The sequence below is a fragment of the Globicephala melas genome, chromosome X (genome assembly GCF_963455315.2).
Source record: "Globicephala melas chromosome X, mGloMel1.2, whole genome shotgun sequence".
Lineage (NCBI taxonomy): Eukaryota > Metazoa > Chordata > Mammalia > Artiodactyla > Delphinidae > Globicephala > Globicephala melas.
The window spans coordinates 98,869,468-98,891,389 of record NC_083335.1 but is presented as its reverse complement, the minus strand read 5'-3'; the positions used below and the strand labels follow the sequence as shown (position 1 = coordinate 98,891,389).

The window sequence follows — 21,922 nt, the reverse complement described above, 5'->3', positions numbered from 1 at the left end:
CCCTTATATATGCTGTCTACAAGAGACCCACTTCAGACCTAGAGACACATACAGACTGAAAGTAAGGGGATGGAAAAAGATATTCCATGCAAATGGAAGCCAAAAGAAAGCTGGAGTAGCAATTCTCATATCAGACAAAATAGACTTTAAAATAAGGACTATTAAAAGAGACAAAGAAGGACACTACATAATGATCAAGGGATCGATCCAAGAAGAAGATATAACAATTGTAAATATTTATGCACCCAACATAGGAGCACCTCAATACATAAGGCAAATACTAACAGCCATAAAAGGGGAAATCGACAGTAACACATTCATAGTAGGGGACTTAAACACCCCACTTTCACCCATGGACAGATCATCCAAAATGAAAATAAATAAGGAAACACAAGCTTTAAATGATACATTAAACAAGATGGACTTAATTGATATTTATAGGACACTCCATCCAAAAACAACAGAATACACATTTTTCTCAAGTGCTCATGGAACATTCTCCAGGATAGATCATATCTTAGGTCACAAATCAAGCCTTGGTAAATTTAAGAAAATTGAAATTGTATCAAGTATCTTTTCTGACCACAACGCCATGAGACTAGATATCAATTACAGGAAAAGATCTGTAAAAAATACAAACACATGGAGGCTAAACAATACACTACTTAATAATGAAGAGATCACTGAAGAAATCAAAGAGGAAATCAAAAAATACCTAGAAACAAATGACAATGGAGACACAACGACCCAAAACCTGTGGGATGCAGCAAAAGCAGTTCTAAGGGGGAAGTTTATAGCAATACAAGCCCACCTTAAGAAGCAGGAAACATCTCGAATAAACAACCTAACCTTGCACCTCAAGCAATTAGAGAAAGAAGAACAAAAAAACCCCAAAGCTAGCAGAAGGAAAGAAATCATAAAAATCAGATCAGAAATAAATGAAAAAGAAATGAAGGAAACAATAGCAAAGATCAATAAAACTAAAAGCTGGTTCTTTGAGAAGATAAACAAAATAGATAAACCACTAGCCAGACTCATCAAGAAAAAAAGGGAGAAGACTCAAATCAATAGAATTAGAAATGAAAAAGGAGAGGTAACAACTGACACTGCAGAGATAAAAGAGATCATGAGAGATTACTACAAGCAACTCTATGCCAATAAAATGGACAATCTGGAAGAAATGGACAAATTCTTAGAAATGCACAACCTGCCAAGACTGAATCAGGAAGAAATAGAAAATATGAACAGACCAATCACAAGCACTGAAATTGAAACTGTGATTAAAAATCTTCCAACAAAGAAAAGCCCAGGACCAGATGGCTTCACAGGCGAATTCTATCAAACATTTAGAGAAGAGCTAACACCTATCCTTCTCAAACTCTTCCAAAATATAGCAGAGGGAGGACCACTCCCAAACTCCTTCTACGAGGCCACCATCACCTTGATACCAAAACCAGACAAGGATGTCACAAAGAAAGAAAACTACAGGCCAATATCACTGATGAACATAGATGCAAAAATCCTCAACAAAATACTAGCAAACAGAATCCAACAGCACATTAAAAGGATCATACACCATGATCAAGTGGGGTTTATTCCAGGAATGCAAGGATTCTTCAATATACGCAAATCTATCAATGTGATAAACCATATTAACAAATTGAAGGAGAAAAACCATATGATCATCTCAATAGATGCAGAGAAAGCTTTTGACAAAATTCAACACCCATTTATGATAAAAACCCTGCAGAAAGTAGGCATAGAGGGAACTTTCCTCAACATAATAAAGGCCATATATGACAAGCCCACAGCAACCATCATCCTCAATGGTGAAAAACTGAAAGCATTTCCACTAAGATCAGGAACAAGACAAGGTTGCCCACTCTCACCACTATTATTCAACATTGTTTTGGAAGTTTTAGCCACAGCAATCAGAGAAGAAAAGGAAATAAAAGGAATCCAAATTGGAAAAGAAGAAGTAAAGCTGTCACTGTTTGCAGATGACATGATCCTATACATAGAGAACCCTAAAGATGCTACCAGAAAACTACTAGAGCTAATCAATGAATTTGGTAAAGTGGCAGGATACAAAATTAATGCACAGAAATCTCTGGCATTCCTATACACTAAGGATGAAAAATCTGAAAGTGAAATCAAGAAAACACTCCCATTTACCATTGCAACAAAAAGAATAAAATATCTAGGAATAAACCTACCTAAGGAGACAAAAGAACTGTATGCAGAAAATTATAAGACACTGATGAAAGAAATTAAAGATGATATAAATAGATGGAGAGATATACCATGTTCTTGGATTGGAAGAATCAACATTGTGAAAATGACTCTGCTACCCAAAGCAATCTACAGATTCAATGCAATCCCTATCAAACTACCACTGACATTTTTCACAGAACTAGAACAAAAACTTTCACAATTTGTATGGAAACACAAAAGACCCCGAATAGCCAAAGCAATCTTGAGAACGAAAGAAGGAACTGGAGGAATCAGGCTCCCTGACTTCAGACAATACTACAAAGCTACAGTCATCAAGACGGTATGGTACTGGCACAAAAACAGAAAGATAGATCAATGGAACAGGATAGAAAGCCCAGAGATAAACCCATGCACATATGGACACCTTATCTTTGATAAAGGTGGCAGTAATGTACAATGGAGAAAGGACAGCCTCTTCAATAAGTGGTGCTGGGAAAACTGGACAGGTACATGTAAAAGTATGAGATTAGATCACTCCCTAACACCATACACAAAAATAAGCTCAAAATGGATTAAAGACCTAAATGTAAGGCCAGAAACTATCAAACTCTTAGAGGAAAACATAGGCAGAACACTCTATGACATAAATCAAAGCAAGATCCTTTCTGACCCACCTCCTAGAGTAATGGAAATAAAAACAAAAATAAACAAATGGGACCTAATGAAACTTCAAAGCTTTTGCACAGCAAAGGAAACCGTAAACAAGACCAAAAGACAACCCTCAGAATGGGAGAAAATATTTGCAAATGAAGCAACCGACAAAGGATTAATCTCCAAAATTTACAAGCAGCTCATGCAGCTCAATAACAAGAAAACAAACAACTCAATCCAAAAATGGGCAGAAGACCTAAATAGACATTTCTCCAAAGAACATATACAGACTGCCAACAAACACATGAAAGAATGCTCAGCATCATTAATCATTAGAGAAATGCAAATCAAAACTACAATGAGATATCATCTCACACCAGTCAGAATGGCCATCATCAAAAAATCTAGAAACAATAAATGCTGGAGAGGGTGTGGAGAAAAGGGAACACTCTTGCACTGCTGGTGGGAATGTGAATTGGTTCAGCCACTATGGAGAACAGTATGGAGGTTCCTTAAAAAACTACAAATAGAACTACCATATGACCCAGCAATCCCACTACTGGGCATATACCCTGAGAAAACCAAAATTCAAAAAGAGTCATGTACCAAAATGTTCATTGCAGCTCTATTTACAATAGCCCGGAGATGGAAACAACCTAAGTGCCCATCACCAGATGAATGGATAAAGAAGATGTGGCACATATATACAATGGAATATTACTCAGCCATAAAAAGAAACGAAATTGAGCTATTTGTAATGAGGTGGATAGACCTAGAGTCTGTCATACAGAGTGAAGTAAGTCAGAAAGAAAAATACAAATACAGTATGCTAACACATATATATGGAATTTAAGAAAAAAATGTCATGAAGAACCTAGGGGTAAAGCAGGAATAAAGACGCAGACCTCTTAGAGAACGGACTTGAGGTTATGGGGAGGGGGAAGGGTGAGCTGTGACAGGGCGAGAGAGAGTCATGGGCATATACACACTAACAAACGCAGTAAGGTAGATAGCTAGTGGGAAGCAGCCGCATGGCACAGGGATATTGGCTCGGTGCTTTGTGACAGCCTGGAGGGGTGGGATGGGGAGGGTGGGAGGGAGGGAGACGCAACAGGGAAGACATATGGGAACATATGTTTATGTATGACTGATTCACTTTGTTATAAAGCAGAAACTAACACACCATTGTAAAGCAATTATACCCCAATAAAGATGTTAAAAAAAAAAAAAAAAAAAAAGAAACACAACTACTTATTTAAAATACTCTACCCTCCCAGGATCTCTTAAAGCTAGGAGAGGTCATGTGACACATTTCTGTGGTGTAAGTAGACCTCTTCTATGTGGGGCTGCCAGAAAAGCTTTTGCTTTCTTTTTAAGTAGGAGCTGAAACACCTGGGCACATGCATTTACTCTCCCCGTTTCCCCCTCTTTTCCATTTTAAGACAAAGACGTAGTGCTTTGTGGCAGTGAAGCCATCTTGAGACCACAGGAAGGAATGAAAGCCAAATGTTGAGGATGGCTGGGGAAGGCTAAAGGAAGAGTTGGGATACATGATTTTGTGGCTATTGGACCTACCCTGGAATACATAATTCTGAAGGTCTTGCTTTGTGAGAAAAATAAACTCCTGTCTGGATAAGCTACTGTTAAGAAGATTTTGCTATATGCAGCCAAACACAATCCTAACTGTATTAACTGGGGAAAAAAGGTCCTTTAATTCCTAAAATTCTTAGAGTCTAAAATTATAATTGTTTTTGCTTGATGTGGCAAATTTAATTCCCAGGAGTCTTTCATTCATCACTGACCAAAAACAGACATAAATCATGCTGCATTTAAAAAATAAACATGAATATGCAAACAGCTCTATTACAGATTGTTAAATTTCAAATGCTAAGTAAAACTAGTCATTCATGAAGATAAAGTAAGTCAACAATATTTGTAAAACACCTAGCATGTCCTTAGCTGCTACAGCAAATAGAATAGTATGCCTGTCTTTAAGGGAATTTAAATTCATTTCAAGGGCTAAAATACAAAAATATAAAAAGTCAAATGACAATAAATGTTTATAAGAGAGGTTCAAGACATGGGACTTCCCTGGTGGCGCAGTGGTTAAGAATCTGCCTGCCAACACAGGGGACACGGGTTCGAGCCCTGGTCCGGGAAGATCCCACACGCTGCGGAGCAACTAAGCCCATGTGCCACAACTACTGAGCCTGCGCTCTAGAGCCCGCGTGCCACAAGTACTGAAGCCCATGTGCCTAGAGCCCATGCTGTGCAACAAGAGAAGCCACGGCAGTGAGAAGCCCGCGCACCGCAACAAAGAGTAGCCCCCGCTCGCTGCAACTAGAGAAAGCCCAGGCACAGCAACAAAGACTCAATGCAGCGAGAAAAAAAAAAGTAAAAAATAAAGTGAAAAAAGGGTTGGTAGGATTTAAAAAAAAAAAAAAAGAGAGAGAGGTTCAAGACAATAGAAGCAGCTTTACAAGAAAACATACAGTTAAAGGACAAAATAATTTTGTAGTCAATCACTGATTAAAAAGACCAATACAGATTGGAGCTTTCAAAACAAATTTCACTGAGAAGGCAGGGCAAGACCTCAAAGGCTTCAATGTTCTGACAAACCAGTCAACTCTACATTTCTAATCATTGTAATCAACTTTAAGGAGTGTGAAGGAACCCTAAGTCATTGATGTCGTTACTTCATAATTGGATTTGATTAGAACCTTGAAGTGGTTGCACAGTTCTCATCTAAAAAGTTTCCTAATGCTAAAAATAAAATACATCCTCATTTTGATTTAGAGTACCATTTTATTGTAAAATCTCATCATATATAGCTTCTTGTCCACTCGCATTCTTTCCAACTGCTATTATCTGCCCCCAATAACTGTCTCCTTTTAGTACTAACACCTATCATATAACTAAAAAAAACAAAATGAAATCAAACGTAGGTAGTGTGGTAAAGTGGCAGTTTGATTTTCATGTCAAATTTCTCAAAGGGCATTCATGGTTCTAAACGTGGCAGCTTTTTATAATTTTCATATAATATGACATGACAGAAAAGCTTAGCCTCAGCAGAGTTACTACAGATTATTTTCCCTCTCACCATACTCTAGTCCTTTCAGTTTTATGGGGAAAAAGCATGAAGGAGTTAATTGTAAATTATTCTCTTCTCTCCACTTCCTTAAGTAGAGATTGATCTATGTTCTTTTGCTCCAACCCTTCTCCATGGTTTTATTTTTTCTTACTTCTAGTTAGAAGGTGTCAAAATAATCCTGGAGCTTAACAGAGATGAAATCAGTTTGTGGAGGGAGGGTAAAGTCTATCACTACAAAGTTTATCCTGCTTCCATAACTGAAGGGAGAATATGTCAGGTAATTCAAAGCATTATCTTGAGATAAATAATACAGAAGATATTTTTTCCTTGAATAAATAATAGGAAAAATGTAATTCTTGAATATGATGCTACTTGTTTACACAGAATGTGAAATATAAAGATAAGGAAATCTGGAAGGTTTTATGAATTACTAAAACTATATTTAAAGTCATTTTTATACATCTAGTAAAGAATTAATCACTCTAGTGATTAATTCACTCTAGGAACTCTGGTATTATTTTTAGTAAATTGACAAAAGTTCACAAAACACAGCCAACATGCTACTGCCTCTCTCTCAAAAACAGTGAAGCTATGATAACCTTGGAAATTTACCAACTAGCTTAGTTTATAAAATTTTAAAACATTAGAACATATGCAAAAATAAATTTTCACCCCTAGGTTATTAAATAAAAATTAACAAGACATCTGGAAAGAGAAGTCTAGTTTAACTGTCTTCTATATCAGGGAGGGAGGCACATATTAAGAGGAAGAAAATAAATGCTTCATTCATTCTAATATGTATATGATTGAAAACACCATAGCATTTTTTTCTCTTGTGGCAATTATCACTCTGCTTTTTACGCTTCCTTCACAGAAGATACACTCTAAAATTGGAGCCTAAACTATTCTTATTTTTAATCCCCGAAAGCAGATAACATTGATGTCTTTCACCAGCATGTGTTCAATAACAGATGAATGAAAATAGTCTTATATCAAAAGCCATTAAAAGGTAGTCATTATATTTCTAATGAATCTACATGACATTGTAATTCAGGGGTCTCCAAAGTAGGCATTTGATGGAGGAAAGAAAATATTAGTAGACTATTAAAAATATCTACCACATTATAGGTATTTTAGTACCATGTATACATATATATATTTATCACTGTAACCCAAGTAATCATATACAGAAAACTGTGGATAAGTGAACAAAAACACTTACTAATAGTGATGTGTGATCAATGGTTTATCTCTTTCTCAATTATTCGCTGACATACACAGGAAATCAAATTTAAATCCAAACTCTTATTCCACTATCTCTTTCCAATGTCATTTCCTAATGTTCTTTGTAACATGGGTTTTCAAAGACTATTGGTTGAATTAAGGAATAAATGAACAAAGAACCATGTACCTGACATTAACATTATCTTAACATTACCCTAACATTCAGAGTAATAAGAACCTACTTTATAACACACTGTAACTTCAATTATAGACATCAAGGACCCCAAACGATAAAAGCTCCCAAAGCAGGTAATAAAATTCAGGGTATAATAACATTATGCAGCTTTCAAAAAAGATTAAAAGACACTGAATTATACTGCTTTCTTATAGAAGAAAGAAGACCAGATTTTAGGTATTTTTATGAAAAAAAAAGCCATTTCATGTAAAGGAATCTCTATCTAAACCCAAGCAAGGACATTTATAAATATAATTCACTATTTAAAAACAATAACTAAAAACAATAAAAACAATAACAAACATAAACTTCCTTATCAGAATCCCACTGGTATTTCATTGAAAACACAATATACTGGCTTTTATCAGAATTCATGTAAATATTATGGTTCAGTTTTACCTGACAAGGTTTTGACAGAATTTTACAGTGAACTGAACTGAAATGTAGTAAGATATACATTTCCATTCACAGACATTGGGATATGTGGTTTGGTAAACCTTATGTTTATCTTTAAGCAAAAAATGTGTATGATACCATTTTCCGTAAAAAGGTTATTATAATATTTTGAAAATGGGAATTGTTTGCTTTGTATTTATGGGAGTTAATTTTGTCATGATCTATGAGAGTATAAATCATATTACTGACACTGACATATTTTAACAATCTTCAGTGAAGATAACAGCGAATGTGGCTCTCATTAGGTAAGGAAAGAAAATTGCACGCATGTAGAACAGTGATCCAGAGTTATGAGCTTTCTACAGGGGACATGTACATTTGTCAGAAGATAACTGCAGTACAAATTTGCAAATCTCTTCAGGCAAACATTACAACATTATTCTTTGTAGAATGCAACATACACCTTCCATATATAGAAAGACAACAAACTCTGGTTAAGGTGCTTCTTAAACAAGGTTGTGCAGAAATGAACAGATGAGATGATCAGGGCTGAATGGTTGTTTGAGAAAAGAGAAAAACAGAATCATCAATCTCCTCACACTAAGATGACTGTCATCTAACTTGTGAAATCCGTTGGATACCAATGGAAATAAACTGTTTAGTTTTAGTTTGTTCTGCTATAACTTTGGTGGAGAAATGAGGAGATGTTTAAGAAGGGGCGTGGTGGGGCTCACAGAAAAACAAAAAGAAGAAACATCTATTTCCCACGAGGTCTGTATTTACGTTAGGGCATCTACATTCACTAAGTGACCGTAGACCATGTTACTACATTGTCTGTAACCTTTCTCATTGATTGAATGAGGGAAAAACTATTTGTAATACCCACTTTTCTGCTACGCTCATGGCAATAGAATAATACCAAGAAACATTGTGTTTTGTTTTTAGTTTAAACAATCAGTGCCATTTCCCCCCCACATTGTTCCACTAATCCTTCTAAGTCCATGCTAGACAAGTTCTTTTGTCATCAGATTGTGGCTGAATTTATTCAACTAAAGTTATCATCAGAATGATTCTGGAGCCATTCAATTGCTCTTTGTGTAGATATAGCCAGAGTTTAAAAAATAATCATAGAATTTTTATTAAAGACTTTGACCCTAACAATAAAAAAATTAAGCACATCCAAGTAATTATCTCCCATTTAAATATACACTGTACCCACTAAGACTGCTTGTTCAATCTTTGGATAATGAAATCTCCCAGGTAGCAGTATAATGTGCAGCTAAAAATGAATCTTGAACAATGCTATTATCACCTTGTCCAGATTGGCCAATTTGTCTCAACGCCAATCTGGAGAGGTCTTATCAGAGGCTAAAACTCTTTGCCGATTCTTTATTCAATACAAGTGCCTGTGGCTCAGATTTAGTGGTGAATTACCCTGAACACCTGGCCAAGATGACCTGAAAAAAGACTATAATTCATTTAGCACAGGCAATCAGAGACCAGTAGTAGAAAAAACAACAATATCAAATGGCCACCTAAATCCTACCTATTGATAACATTACAGTTATCCATTGCCACAACCTGTCCCCAGATCTGCCAGCCACAACCCTCTACCCCCAACCTCTCTCTCTCCTTCTCACCTTCCATCCCTCCTTCCATTTTTCTCCTTCATTGGATAGATTGTGTCAGTAAAAGAAAACTGTGAATAACTGTCACAACAATTTTATTTCAGAGCTATTTTACTTAAACATGTGATGAAATAGGAAAAGCATTTTTTATCAGATTTCTCTGACACTAAACTATAAATTACAAGTCATCCTCTGCTATAAATTCACAATTTTAGAAAATAAACTTAGAGCTTCATGTATGTTTTACTTTTAAAGGCTTAATTTGCATATTTCACACACATCTCTATTCCTCTACAATATAGTGGTATAATTTTTACTCTAAAATTAAGCAGTCGAGTTGCTTAATTTTTTAAATGGCTAAATTTAACAATCTTTTAAAAATTACAGTTGTAATTTTAACTTCTATTTTTTGCTTAATGTAATTCACTTAGTAAAAGTTATTTTCATTTCTAAATGGTAGCAGCCCCGTTTTCTAAAATAAGAATTTAATTAAACAACTTATGCTAAAGGAGAACAGAAACAGTATCAAATGCGTGACTTTTCAATTCAAGATCTACAACTATGAAAAGCTAACTTATTCACAGGCCGTGTCCTTATTCCCTTTCTGGGGACTATATTTTAATCACTGCATGTCTAAAGTTTGATCTGAAGTTAATAAATTCGAAACTAAGTTTTCCCAGAGTCATAAGACATTTTATTACATCATCTCTAATTTCTGATGCTCTGCAGCTACAATTACAATCCCCCAGCTCTAATCTCTGTAAAAAATGAATCTTCTTTATCACATTTCATTCACATTATGCATAAAGCAATTTACCTTTTTTTATCTTGCAATTTTTTATTGTGAAATCTGTGTAAATATAAAGCTCTAATATATTTAACAATATATTCAAGATTGAGACATTATTGCAATATTTGGAGCAAAATTGATTAGAACAATATTATGAAATGAGAAAAATAATTATTAATTATTAACGAAGAATAACATTTTGTTGTACTATAAATGCATCCTCTTTTTATTACTTATCTCCATGATATCATTTATTTATTACTTATTTATTTTTAAACATCTTTATTGGAGTATAATTGCTTTACAATGGTGTGTTAGTTTCTGCTTTACAACAAAATGGATCACTTATACATATACTTATGTCCCCACATCTCTTCTCTCTTGCATCTCCCTCCCTTCCTCCCTAGAGAAGTTCCTATAGCATTTTTTGTAAAACTGGTTTGGTGGTGCTGAATTCTCTTAGCTTTTGCTTGTCTGTAAAGCTTTTAATTTCTCCATCAAATCTGAATGAGATCCTTGCTGGGTAGAGTAATCTCGGTTGTAGGTTTTTCTCCTTCATCACTTTAAATATGTTCTGCCAGTCCCTTCTGGCTTGCAGAGTTTCTGCTGAGAGATCAGCTGTTAACCTTATGGGGATTCCCTTGTGTGTTATTTGTTGTTTTTCCCTTGCTGCTTTTAATATGTTTTCTTTGTATTTAATTTTTGACAGTTTGGTTAACATGTGTCTTGGTGTGTTTCTCCTTGGATTTATCCTGTATGGGACTCTCTGCACTTCCTGGACTTGATTAACTATTTCCTTTCCCATATTAGGGAAGTTTTCAACTAAAATGTCTTCAAATATTTTCTCAGTCCCTTCTTTTTCTCTTCTCCTTCTGGGACCCCTATAATTCGAATGTTGGTGCATTTAATGTTGTCCCAGAGGTCTCTGAGACTGTCCTCAATTCTTTTCATTGTTTTTTCTTTCTTCTGCTCTGCCATCGTTATTTCCACTATTTTATCTTCCAGGTCACTTATACGTTCTTCTGCCTCAGTTATTCTGCTATTGATTCCTTCTAGAGAATTTTTAATTTCATTTACTGTGATGTTCATCACTGTTTGTTTGCCCTTTAGTTCTTCTAGTTTCTTGTTAGACGTTTCTTGTATTTTCTCCATTCTATTTCCAAGATTTTGGATCGTCTTTACTATCATTATTCTGAATTCTTTTTCAGGTTGACTGCCTATTTCCTCTTCATTTGTTAGGTCTGGTGGGTTTTTATCTTGCTCCTTCATCTGCTGTGTGTTTTTCTGTCTTCTCATTTTGCTTATCTAACTGTGTTTGGGGTTTCCTTTTTGCAGACTGCAGGTTCGTAGTTCCCGTTGTTTTTGGTGTCTGTCCCCAGTGGCTAAGGTTGGTTCAGTGGGTTGTGTAGGCTTCCTGGTGGAGGGGACTAGTGGCTGTGTTCTGGTGGATGAGGCTGGATCTTGTCTTTCTGGTGGGCAGGTCCACATCTGGTGGTGTGTTTTGGGGTGTCTGTGGCCTTATTATGATTTTAGGCAGCCTCTCTGCTAATGGATGGGGTTGCGTTCCTCTCTTGCTAGTTGCTTGGCATAGGGTGGCCAGCACTGTAGCTTGTTGGTCATTGAGTGGAACTGGGTGTAGGTGTTGAGATGGAGATCTCTGGGAGATTTTCGCCGTCTGATATTACTTGGAGCTGGGAGGTCTCTTGTTGACCAGTGTCCTGAACTTGGCTCTCCCACTCCAGAGGCACAGCCCTGATGCCTGGCTGGAGCACCAAGAGCCTGTCATCCACACAGCTCAGAATAAAAGGGAGAAAATAAAGAAAGAGAGAAAGAAGAAGATAAAATAAAATAAAGTAAAATAAAATAAAGTTATTAAAATAAAAAATAATTAAAAACAATTTTAAGTAATAAAAAAAATTAAAAAGAAAGAAGAGAGCAACCAAACTAAAAAACAAATCAACTAATGATAACAAATGCTCAAACTATACTTAAAAAAAACCCCAAACAAACAACAACAACAAAAAAACCGGACAGACAGAACCCTAGCACAAATGGTAAAAGCAAAGCTATACAGACAAAATCTCACACAGAAGCATACACATACACACTCATAAAAAAATAAAAAGGGAAAAAAACATATACATCGTTGCTCCCGAAGTCCACCTCCTGAATCTGGTTTCATTCGTTGTCTATTCAGGTATTCCACAGATGCAGGGTACATCAAGTTGATTGTGGAGACTTAATCCGCTGCTCCTGAGGTTGCTGGGAGAGATTTCCCTTTGTCTTCTTTGTTCTCACAGCTCCCGGGGTTCAGCTTTGGATTCGGCTCCGCCTGTGCGTGTAGGTCGCCTGAGGGCGGCTTTTCTTCACTCAGACAGGACGGGGTTAAAGGAGCCCGTGATTCGGGGGCTCTGGCTCACTCAGGCCAGGGGGAGGGTGGGGTAGGGATGCGGGGCGAGCCTGCGGCGGTAGAGGCCGGCGTGACGTTGCACCAGCCTGAGGCGCGACGTGCGCTCTCCCGGGGAAGTTGTCCCTGGATCCCGGGACCCTGGCAGTGGCGGGCTGCACAGGCTCCCCGGAAGAGGGGTGTGGAGAGTGACCTGTGCTCGCGCACAGGCTTCTTCTTGGTGGCTGCAGCAGCCTTAGCATCCCATGCCAGTCTCTGGGGTCCGCGCTGATAGCCGCGGCTCGAGCCAGTCTCTGGAGCTCCTTTAAACTGCATTCTTAATCCCATCTCCTCGCACCAGGAAACAAAGAGGCAAGAAAAAGTCTCTTGACTCTTAGGCAGGTCCAGACATTTTCCCGGACTCCCTCCTGGCTAGCCGTGGCGCACAAGCCCCCTTCAGGCTGTGTTCACGCAGCCAACCCCAGTCCTCTCCCTGGGATCTAAGCTCCGAAGCCCGAGCCTCAGCTCCCAGCCCCGCCCGCCCCGGCGGGTGAGCAGACAAGCCTCTCGGGCTGGTGAGTGCTGGTCGGCACCGACCTTCTGTGCGGGAATCTCTGAGCTTTGCCCTCCGCACCCGTGTTGCTGCGCTCTCCTCCGCCGCTCCGAAGCTCCCCCCTCCGCCACCCGCAGTCTCCGCCCGCGAAGGGGCTTCTAGTGTGTGGAGACCTTTCCTCCTTCACAGCTCCCTCCCACTGGTGCAGGTCCCGTCCCTATTCTTTTGTCTGTGTTTTTTCTTTCTTCTTTTGCCCTACCCGGGTGCGTGGGGAGTTTCTTGCCTTTTGGGAGGTCTGAGGTGTTCTGCCAGCGTTCAGTAGGTGTTCTGTAGGAGTTGTTCCACGTGTGGATGTATTTCTGGTGTATCTGTGGGGAGGAAGGTGATCTCCCCGTCTTACTCTTCTGCCATCTTGAAGCTCCCTCACAATCTACATTTTTTTGAGAACCAACTACTGTATGTGCAGGTGTCAAACAAACTTATATTTAGAGTACTGGGACATAAATAGTTTTATTTCAGGTCTCCATATTGCAAAGTTAAAACAGATAAACATATTGCTTACATTGGGAGGAGGGGTGAGGAAATGATCCCTCCCCCAGTGTAAGGAGCTTTGGAAGGAAAGCGTTTTAAATCAGCGTTCTCTGCTCTCCTCTAGCTAAGAGATGGGGGTGTGACCCAAGCATGGTCAACTGGACTCCTCCCAGGACTTTAAATTTTGAACAGTTACACAGTATAAAGCAAAAGAGGATCACAAAGAGACTCAAGTAGTACCTGCTAGCGAAATGCCCAGGCATACTCAGGTCCGTTTTCTTTTTCTAGGTCTTTTTCCGTTGCGTTCAAGCTAATTACAGTGTTTACTTTCTGCCTGAGTTAATCAGAGGGTACTTTCCCTTGCTTGCATGGAGAGAAACCTACCTAATATGCAGCTACACTACATTTGATGATTTTACTTCTCTGTTTAAAATCCTTTCAAGATTGTTACCACCTGCAGGCCATAATCAAAACTCCTTAGTCTGCATTGTAATAGTTCTGTATGGTGGCTTATTTTATAACAGATTAACGCATTAAATCATACAAATTTGTAACAGATAAAAATATCAAATCACTAGGTTATACACCTGAAACTATTATAATATTGTATGTCAATTATAATTTATTTTAAAAACCCTCCTTAGTCTGGCAAGGAAGGGTCCCCATTTTTTAGTCCTACCCTCCTCTAGGCAACCTCATAAATTTCTTCCTCATCCCCTTAGTTTCAGCCAGATGGAATCACAATTTCTATCACATACTGCACCGTTTACTTCAGTGAAAAGCACAGTTCCTTCTGCCAGGATCGCCTTTGTCATTTTATCTACCTGGTTAATTCCGAGTTGTTCTTTAATGCTTCGCTTAGGTTTTATCTTCTTCAAGAAGCTTTTCCTGACATCTCTTCTCCTCCTTGGCTTAGTTAGATGCCCTCTCCATGAAGTAAGTCCCTAGAGCATCACCCAAGGATTCCCAGGGAAGTGGAAAACTACGGCATCTAAGGGTGGGGATTCTAGAACCAGGCTGCTTAGGTTCAAATCTCATTGCTATCTTTTCACTACCTGACGTTGAGCAAGTTACTTACAACATTACTTACACAAGCACTCACCGTGCTTTAGTATAAATCTCACAGTGTTGTTGTGAGCATTAAGTGATACATTTAGACCGGTGACTAGCGCCATTAACGCTAAATATGTGCTAGGTATTATCCTGAACATTATTTCTGCTTTTTACTCCCATCATCTTCTTTAATCTGTGCATTCCTATCTTGTCTAACTCTGTATTTCCCAGGCACTTAGTAGTCACTCAATAAAAATCTACTAAAAGAATATATGAGTAAATAGACATTGAGAGCGTTTTACAGTTTATAAAGCACAGATGGAACACGGCATCGTTTCTCACACCTCAAACAGTAAAATTAGAATTGCTTTATTTAAAACTCTACATAGAGGAAATATTTCTTCTCTGATATTACAATTAATACTTCCCCAAACTCACTTCTCTTTTTTATAACCCTCCACACACACACATTTGTTTAATGTTTATTTAGGGTCATTTTACTGACCATTTAGTGACTGTAGCTATACAAGGCAGGAATTGACAATATCTTTATAATTTTTTTTAATGTAAGGGGAAGAAGCAGGAAAATCATCCCCACTATTTAGCAAGAGAAGAGAGATTACAGGTGTATATGTGTGTGTGTGTGTGTATGTGTGTGTGTGTGTGAACATTTATAATACAGTTGACCCTTGAATAACACAGGTTTGAACTATGCAAGTCCAATTCTACGGGGATTTTTTTTCAATAAAAATACAATCAGCCCCCCGTATCTGCAGATGCAGAATCCACAGTGCAGAATCCACGGATATGGAGGGCCAACTATGGGACTTGAGTATCTGCAGATTTTGTTATCCATGGTGGATTCCAGAACCAATCCCTTGTGTGACTGACAACTGTACTGGCTTTCTGTGACCCTAGACATGGCACTTGAACTTCTCCTCTGAATTACTTTTGGACCTGTAGTTAAAGGCTATCACTTTGAAGAGGCATCAAACGTTTTACAAAGGAGTGTGAATTATCTTTCCCACTCTAGTATCTAGTGTCTTTTACAGGAGGCCATAATGTCATTAGCAGAATGGGGTCCAGGTGTGGAAATGAGCTCTTATTTTCGTGTAATATTATTATATGACATACAGGTTGCACAACACAAATACCATGAATAGGCAGACTTACATAGTTTGCTTAGCACCTAATATTAATTACTAACATTAGTTGAATACTTGCAGTAATCAAGGCAAGGTGGGAAGCATTTTCATGTACTACCTAATTTAATCCTCATGACCACCTATAAGGAAGATAGTATCATTATCCACATTGTATAGATAGATGACCTCAGGTTCAGGGAGGCTGAATAACTTACCCAAGGTCACACAGCTATAGTAGAGGAGCCAAACTTTAACCCCATACAATCTAATTTCAAAGCCCATGCTTTAAACATCATAACATACTGTCTCCTCTGGTTAGGAATAGTCCCGGAAGTACTGGAATAGCTCAATATGATATCGTGAAAGAATGCACACTGCAATTGTAAAATGCTTAGCTTTGTGTCTGACATACACTATATATTCAAATACACATATATCACCAAATGGTAGCCACATTTACAGTTAATACTGGCAGGCAGTATACGTAGTAAGAACACAGGCTTAGGCACCAAACAGACTTGGATTTGAATATTTGCTCTGCTACTTATTAGGAGTGTGACATCTATGAGCTTCGGTTGCTTTTTTGGAAAAATTTGGCTACTAATACTTGTTATAAAGCAGTAGTAAAACAAACTATACATATATATTTATATAATATTTACATATCTTTATATTCACACATCTCCAACACTATGGTATATGTGAATCCTTTGTGCCTCGTACCTAGAAGAGGAAACCAAGATCCAGAGCATGATTTGACCACAATCATGCCATTTGCAAATGACAAAAAAAGACCACTGGGGCTTCCCTGGTGGTGCAGTGGTTGAGAGTCTGCCTGCCGATGCAGGGGACACAGGTTCATGCCCCGGTCCGGGAAGATCCCACATGCCGCGGAGCGGCTGGGCCCGTGAGCCATGGCCACTGAGCCTGTGCGTCCGGAGCCTGTGCTCCGCAACGGGAGAGGCCCCAACAGTGAGAGGCCCGCGTACCGCAAAAACAAACAAACAAACAGAAAAACCCACTGAATTCAGGTCCTCTGAGTCTAAGATCAAGACACTTTAAATGCAGGTTGTTTACTATTAAATTATTTTCATTCCTACTGAATTGCTGAAGTTCATTTTAAAAAGAAATCTGTCTGCCCTAGTCCCTGTTTTTTCAAAAAGTATTTCTAAACAACTTCAGTACAATTTATTACTTCTTTAGAAAAGACTTGAACATCATTTACAAGTGAAAAAACTATAGCATATAAACCTTTCAAATCTACTTTTCTTATTCATTCAGAAATATAAAAGCTATATAGTATATTTGTTTTAGCTAAGTAAACCGTATTTATGTCAATGTATTCTGATGTTTCTCATTGATGTCATAATTTTGCAGAATGGATTCCAATGAGGCTGAGAAATGCAATCGTTGTATTAAAAACATGCTTACTTGAGTATGGCATTAAATAAACACGAATATTAAGATCTAAGGTATTTAAAAATATATTATGTTTTGTTACTTTTCTCTTTTTTTATTTGGAGCTTATTTTCAATTATCCTTATCACTGGAGGAGGAGAATTGGCATGGACGACTCAGAAGAGTGAACAACCAATTCCCAGATTATTATATTCGATTCTGTAATATATTATGGCTGCAGAGTGCCAAAACAAACACTTCAAATGTAGACAGCTCAAATGAGCTATTTATTTGATATAAAATAGGTTTTAAAAATACCAGATGTTTAGTGAATTTAATTAAGCCAACTATACTTTAAGGGCTAAGCTTTTTTACTTGTATTATTCCTTTGTAATTTATGGTTGTTTTAGACAACTGCATTCATTTGTTTCCTTGATCATACTTAGACCGAACAGAGTAGAGAGAGTAGTGTGTTGGCTCACAGAGAAAAGCTACCTAAAAACTGGTGGGAAATGACTTGTGGAAAATCTTCACTTTAAAGATAAACCTCTGCCAGCCCTTCTCTTTTTTCCCCCATACCTTCTGCTTGATGATCATCTCGTTGATGTCTTCAAGATCACCCACCATCACCCTCTGTGATTTTATAACACGATCAAGCAGAGACAGCCAGTCGGTAAGTTCTGTCCAAACCCGGTTGAAATCTGCCAGAGCAGGTACCTCCAACAGCAAGGAAGATGGCATTTCTAGTTTGGAGACGGCAGTTTCCTTGGTAACCACAGGTTGTGTCACCAGAGTGACAGTCTGACTAGGAGCTAAATATTTTTTTTCAAAAAGGAAAAAAGAAAAAAAGAAAAATTAGAAACACAAGAAGCCAATTTCAATAATAATAAAACTAATTTAGGTGTAACAATTTGAGCCAAAGTATTATTTATGACATTATAAATATAATTTAAAAATTATAAATACAATTTATAAAGTATCCTAATGTGGATACTTTATATAGTACCACGATAGAAAAATTCAAAGTTTCCAACTTTTCATTAATACATATTTAACAATCTTTCAAACTGATTTTGATTATCATCATGGCTGAGCAACTGATTTAATTTAAAAAGTCCTTCTCAATAACAATTATACAGGTTGTGGAATCGGTAAAGAAAAATATAAAGTATTCAGGCTTTGCCAGGTGAATAAGTTTTACTTATTTTTTTCATTCAAGGGGAAGAAAAAAGTAAAGATTGGATAAGATCTTAATTCGAACTTATGATTTCCTTGAATAGGAAGTAAATTAGTTTGGAGGTGGACTCTAGGGAAATCAAAGCCAATGAAATATTCTTGTCTTTGCTCTGTATTTTATACTGGGAGCAGCTTATATATTTTTTCCTTTTCTTTCAGACTGGTAATAAAGTGGCTAGCAGTGAAGAAAACCCAAGCTACATTATTTTTGGAAAATCAGAGCTAGGAAAGTTTTTCCACTTGGATAGTGAAACACTGTTTCAAGGTTATTAAGAAATATTAAATTAATATGAATAGTGATGAACACTGTAGTGTAAGGTAGCACATGGTAACAGTTAAGATCTGAAGTTCTGGAGTGAAAACACCTGGGAGAGAATCCTTCTCTGTCTTAGGAACTCTGTGACCTTGGTTAAGTTACTAAACTTCTCTAAATTTCAAGTTTTCTCTTCAGCAAGGAGGGATAATGACAGGATAAATGTCAAAGGGGCAGTTGTACAGATTCAATGACTAATACAAGAAATGTACACAGAACAATACCAGAAAAATAACAGGAAAATATTAGCATAGTTCCGGACACTAGTAGGTAATACTGTTAGGTATTACTATTTTTATAAATATCTGATAAATAAGAAGCACAGTGATAACAAATATGGTAAGAAGTTAGAGATAAGGGGTCGAAATACGTAAAATATTTGGGGAAAACTCAGTCAAAGGTCTTGTGTGGCCCTACATGTACTGAAGGGGGCTGAATTTGCTGGTGTGAATTGATACTAAATACCAACAGCTGGATTATCGAAGGCGCGTGAAGAAGGGCAAGAAATGTCAGGTCTAGTTTATAGCCAATGGCCTCTGGAGCCTAATATATCCAGGAGACTGGTAGTAGAGAAAGAGTGGCCTATATAGTTCAGAAGGGACGCTTTGAGGGAAAGCTGCAAAACACAGCATGTCAACGGGAAGCCTGAGAGGCACGGATGACAAGAGAACTGTTCCAGAAACATGAAGAAAATGCGCCATACGGGCATTCCATTCTGAGGTGGCCATAAATTACTTTTCATGGTTATATTACTTTCTGCCTTTTTAAGGTTGTCTTTTTGTTAGAGAAGATGATGAAAGAAATGGAGGAAAGTCTCTTGTCTCTCAAGCTTCTTGGGGAGAACAAGAGGTTCCTACAGATGGAAGAAATAATCTTGAACAAGGTAGAAAGAAAAAAAGTGAGGTGTCAGATGGAATAAAAAACTAATGCCAAGAAGTAACAACTAAAGGACAATGATACTGAGGAGACAGAGAATAAATAGTTTCCCAAAGCTATCTCACTACTCTGAGGCTTTTTTCTAGAAAGAATGAAACATAATTTGAAGCAGAAATAGCATCTTGTGATCCAACAGTCTAGTAGGAGAAAGCATGGGAGCCAATAGGATCTAGCAATCTTAAAAGGGATTCCAAGAGAGGAGCTGAATCCCTGGAGAGAATGCATGGGTGTGGATGAAAAGAGAGCTAAATTAAAATATCACTGTAGGAGCTAACTGTGGAATGTCTAGCTGACTAGGAAATATGGACAAATTGTTCTGAAAATAGATAACAACAGATACTCAGGCAACATACAGTATTTTAGGAGGATTTCAAGGTTCTGGGAAGTGCCAGACAAGGTTTTTTTTTTTTTTTTTTTAACTTGACTTATTGAAAAATTCACCCTCAAAAGAAAGAAGGAATGCAATTTTTTTCTGTAGACTTGCTTCTGACCAACAAAGAAGTGTTTAATGAAGTGGAAATGATCACATCATCTTAAATTTCTCTACAGTGAAGGACGAGAATGCAGAGAATCATCCAACTTCAAGTGTGTTCTGGAAAACACATTGGGGGGGCGGAGGGAAAAGTCTATTGAAAAGAAAGGCTATGACCAGAGATCGAAAAACAGAACGTTTTAAGATGACTAAAAAGTACAGTTAATATTGGGATGATAAATCACAAAATTCTCCAATGAGGAAAAAGTATCACCAAGTAGAAAGACAGCTGAAACAGATTCAGAGGAGAGCTGAGAGGCAGAGCAATGCTGCCATCTGTGCCCTGATCATGGGCAAAGGATCTGATTTACGGACCGGTCAGTCAGGACATGGCTGGTCTTGTCTCCTCCAGTCCTCAACACCTGAAAACATCTTTCTACCTATGGGGAAGGGAGGAGAAACTTTCCATTTTGCTCACTGCTTTATCTTCTGCACCTCCCACAGGTTCTAGAATCTAGAAGATGCTCAATTGATGACCTCTGAATAAATGAATGAAACAAACAAAAAACGTCTATGCACAGCAAGATTTTCAGTAAACTTAGAGGCCTTCTATCCAAGGCAAGTGCTAAAAGAGAACATCTGAAGACAGTTTCTCGAAGCCTAGAACACAGAACATGCCAAGGCTCTTGCTGTTTAGGTGATTTTAGCTATTTTAAGAACAAGAAAATAATGAGCCACTGCTTGGGGAAGGCAATGGAAAGTCAAATATTAAAGGGAGAAAATAGAACCAATGAATTCTTATGTTCCCTACTTTTCTATCAAGGGGGGAAAAGCAGGAAACAACACTGGATCAAGAAGCAGAGTATAAAACAGACTATCTAAGGCTAGACTGATGGATTTAAACCCTTGCTCTGCCATTTTTTAGCTGTGTAACCCTAGGCAGGTTACTTAACCTCCCTGAATCTCCATTTACTCCTCTTTAAAATGGAGATTATAATAGTACTTCCCTCACAGGGAGCTGGTCTTACCATTTCCTAGATATACAATCTTGGACAAGATTACAGGCATCTGGAGGTAAGGGATTGTACCATGCTTGCTAAACTGAACTTTTCTGAACCTCAGATCATTTACCCGCATAATGAAGAAAACAGTACCAATCACATGGAATTGTTCTAATTAGTATTTTATGAATTGATATGTTAAGTCACCTCCTAGCATGTGTATGTGTGTGTTTTTTCCTCCTCCTTTCCCTTTTGCTGCTCAATGTTTATTGGCTGCTCACTTTCTAAATCAGCACGGCTTTCCAGGTCTGTGCTCTTAGAACCAGACTTCATACTCCAGCTCCATCTCCCTCCATTCTTCCCATGCTTCCCCACACCTCAGTCTCTATATGGCATTCTCCCATGAGCACAGACCATCTCACCCTTTCGTGCCCTTCCATATGCTCTATATTCTTCTTGAAAACTCCTCTCCCTTCCCCAGACAAAAGTCTCAATTCCTTTTCAAATACCAACTCTAGATTTCTATGTTTTGTGGAGGACCAGGGTACGTTTATAACTAAAAATCTCTATGAGGCATAGAATTACACCATTCTTTTGGGTCTTAAACACTTTGAATCCTTAACATTTTATTACTGAAATCTAACCATCACTAGGAAGAACAGAATCTTG

General features: G+C 37.7%; 1 protein-coding gene across 1 annotated transcript in view; it reads right to left on the bottom strand.

The window, feature by feature from the left end:
- Positions 1 to 21,922, bottom strand: part of DMD (dystrophin) — a 2,243,521-nt gene that overhangs the window by 670,026 nt on the left and 1,551,573 nt on the right. Inside the window, exon 51 of the mRNA XM_060293058.2 lies at positions 17,875 to 18,107. Coding sequence (XP_060149041.1) covers positions 17,875 to 18,107 — 233 coding nt within the window. The remainder of the gene's footprint in view (positions 1 to 17,874; positions 18,108 to 21,922) is intronic.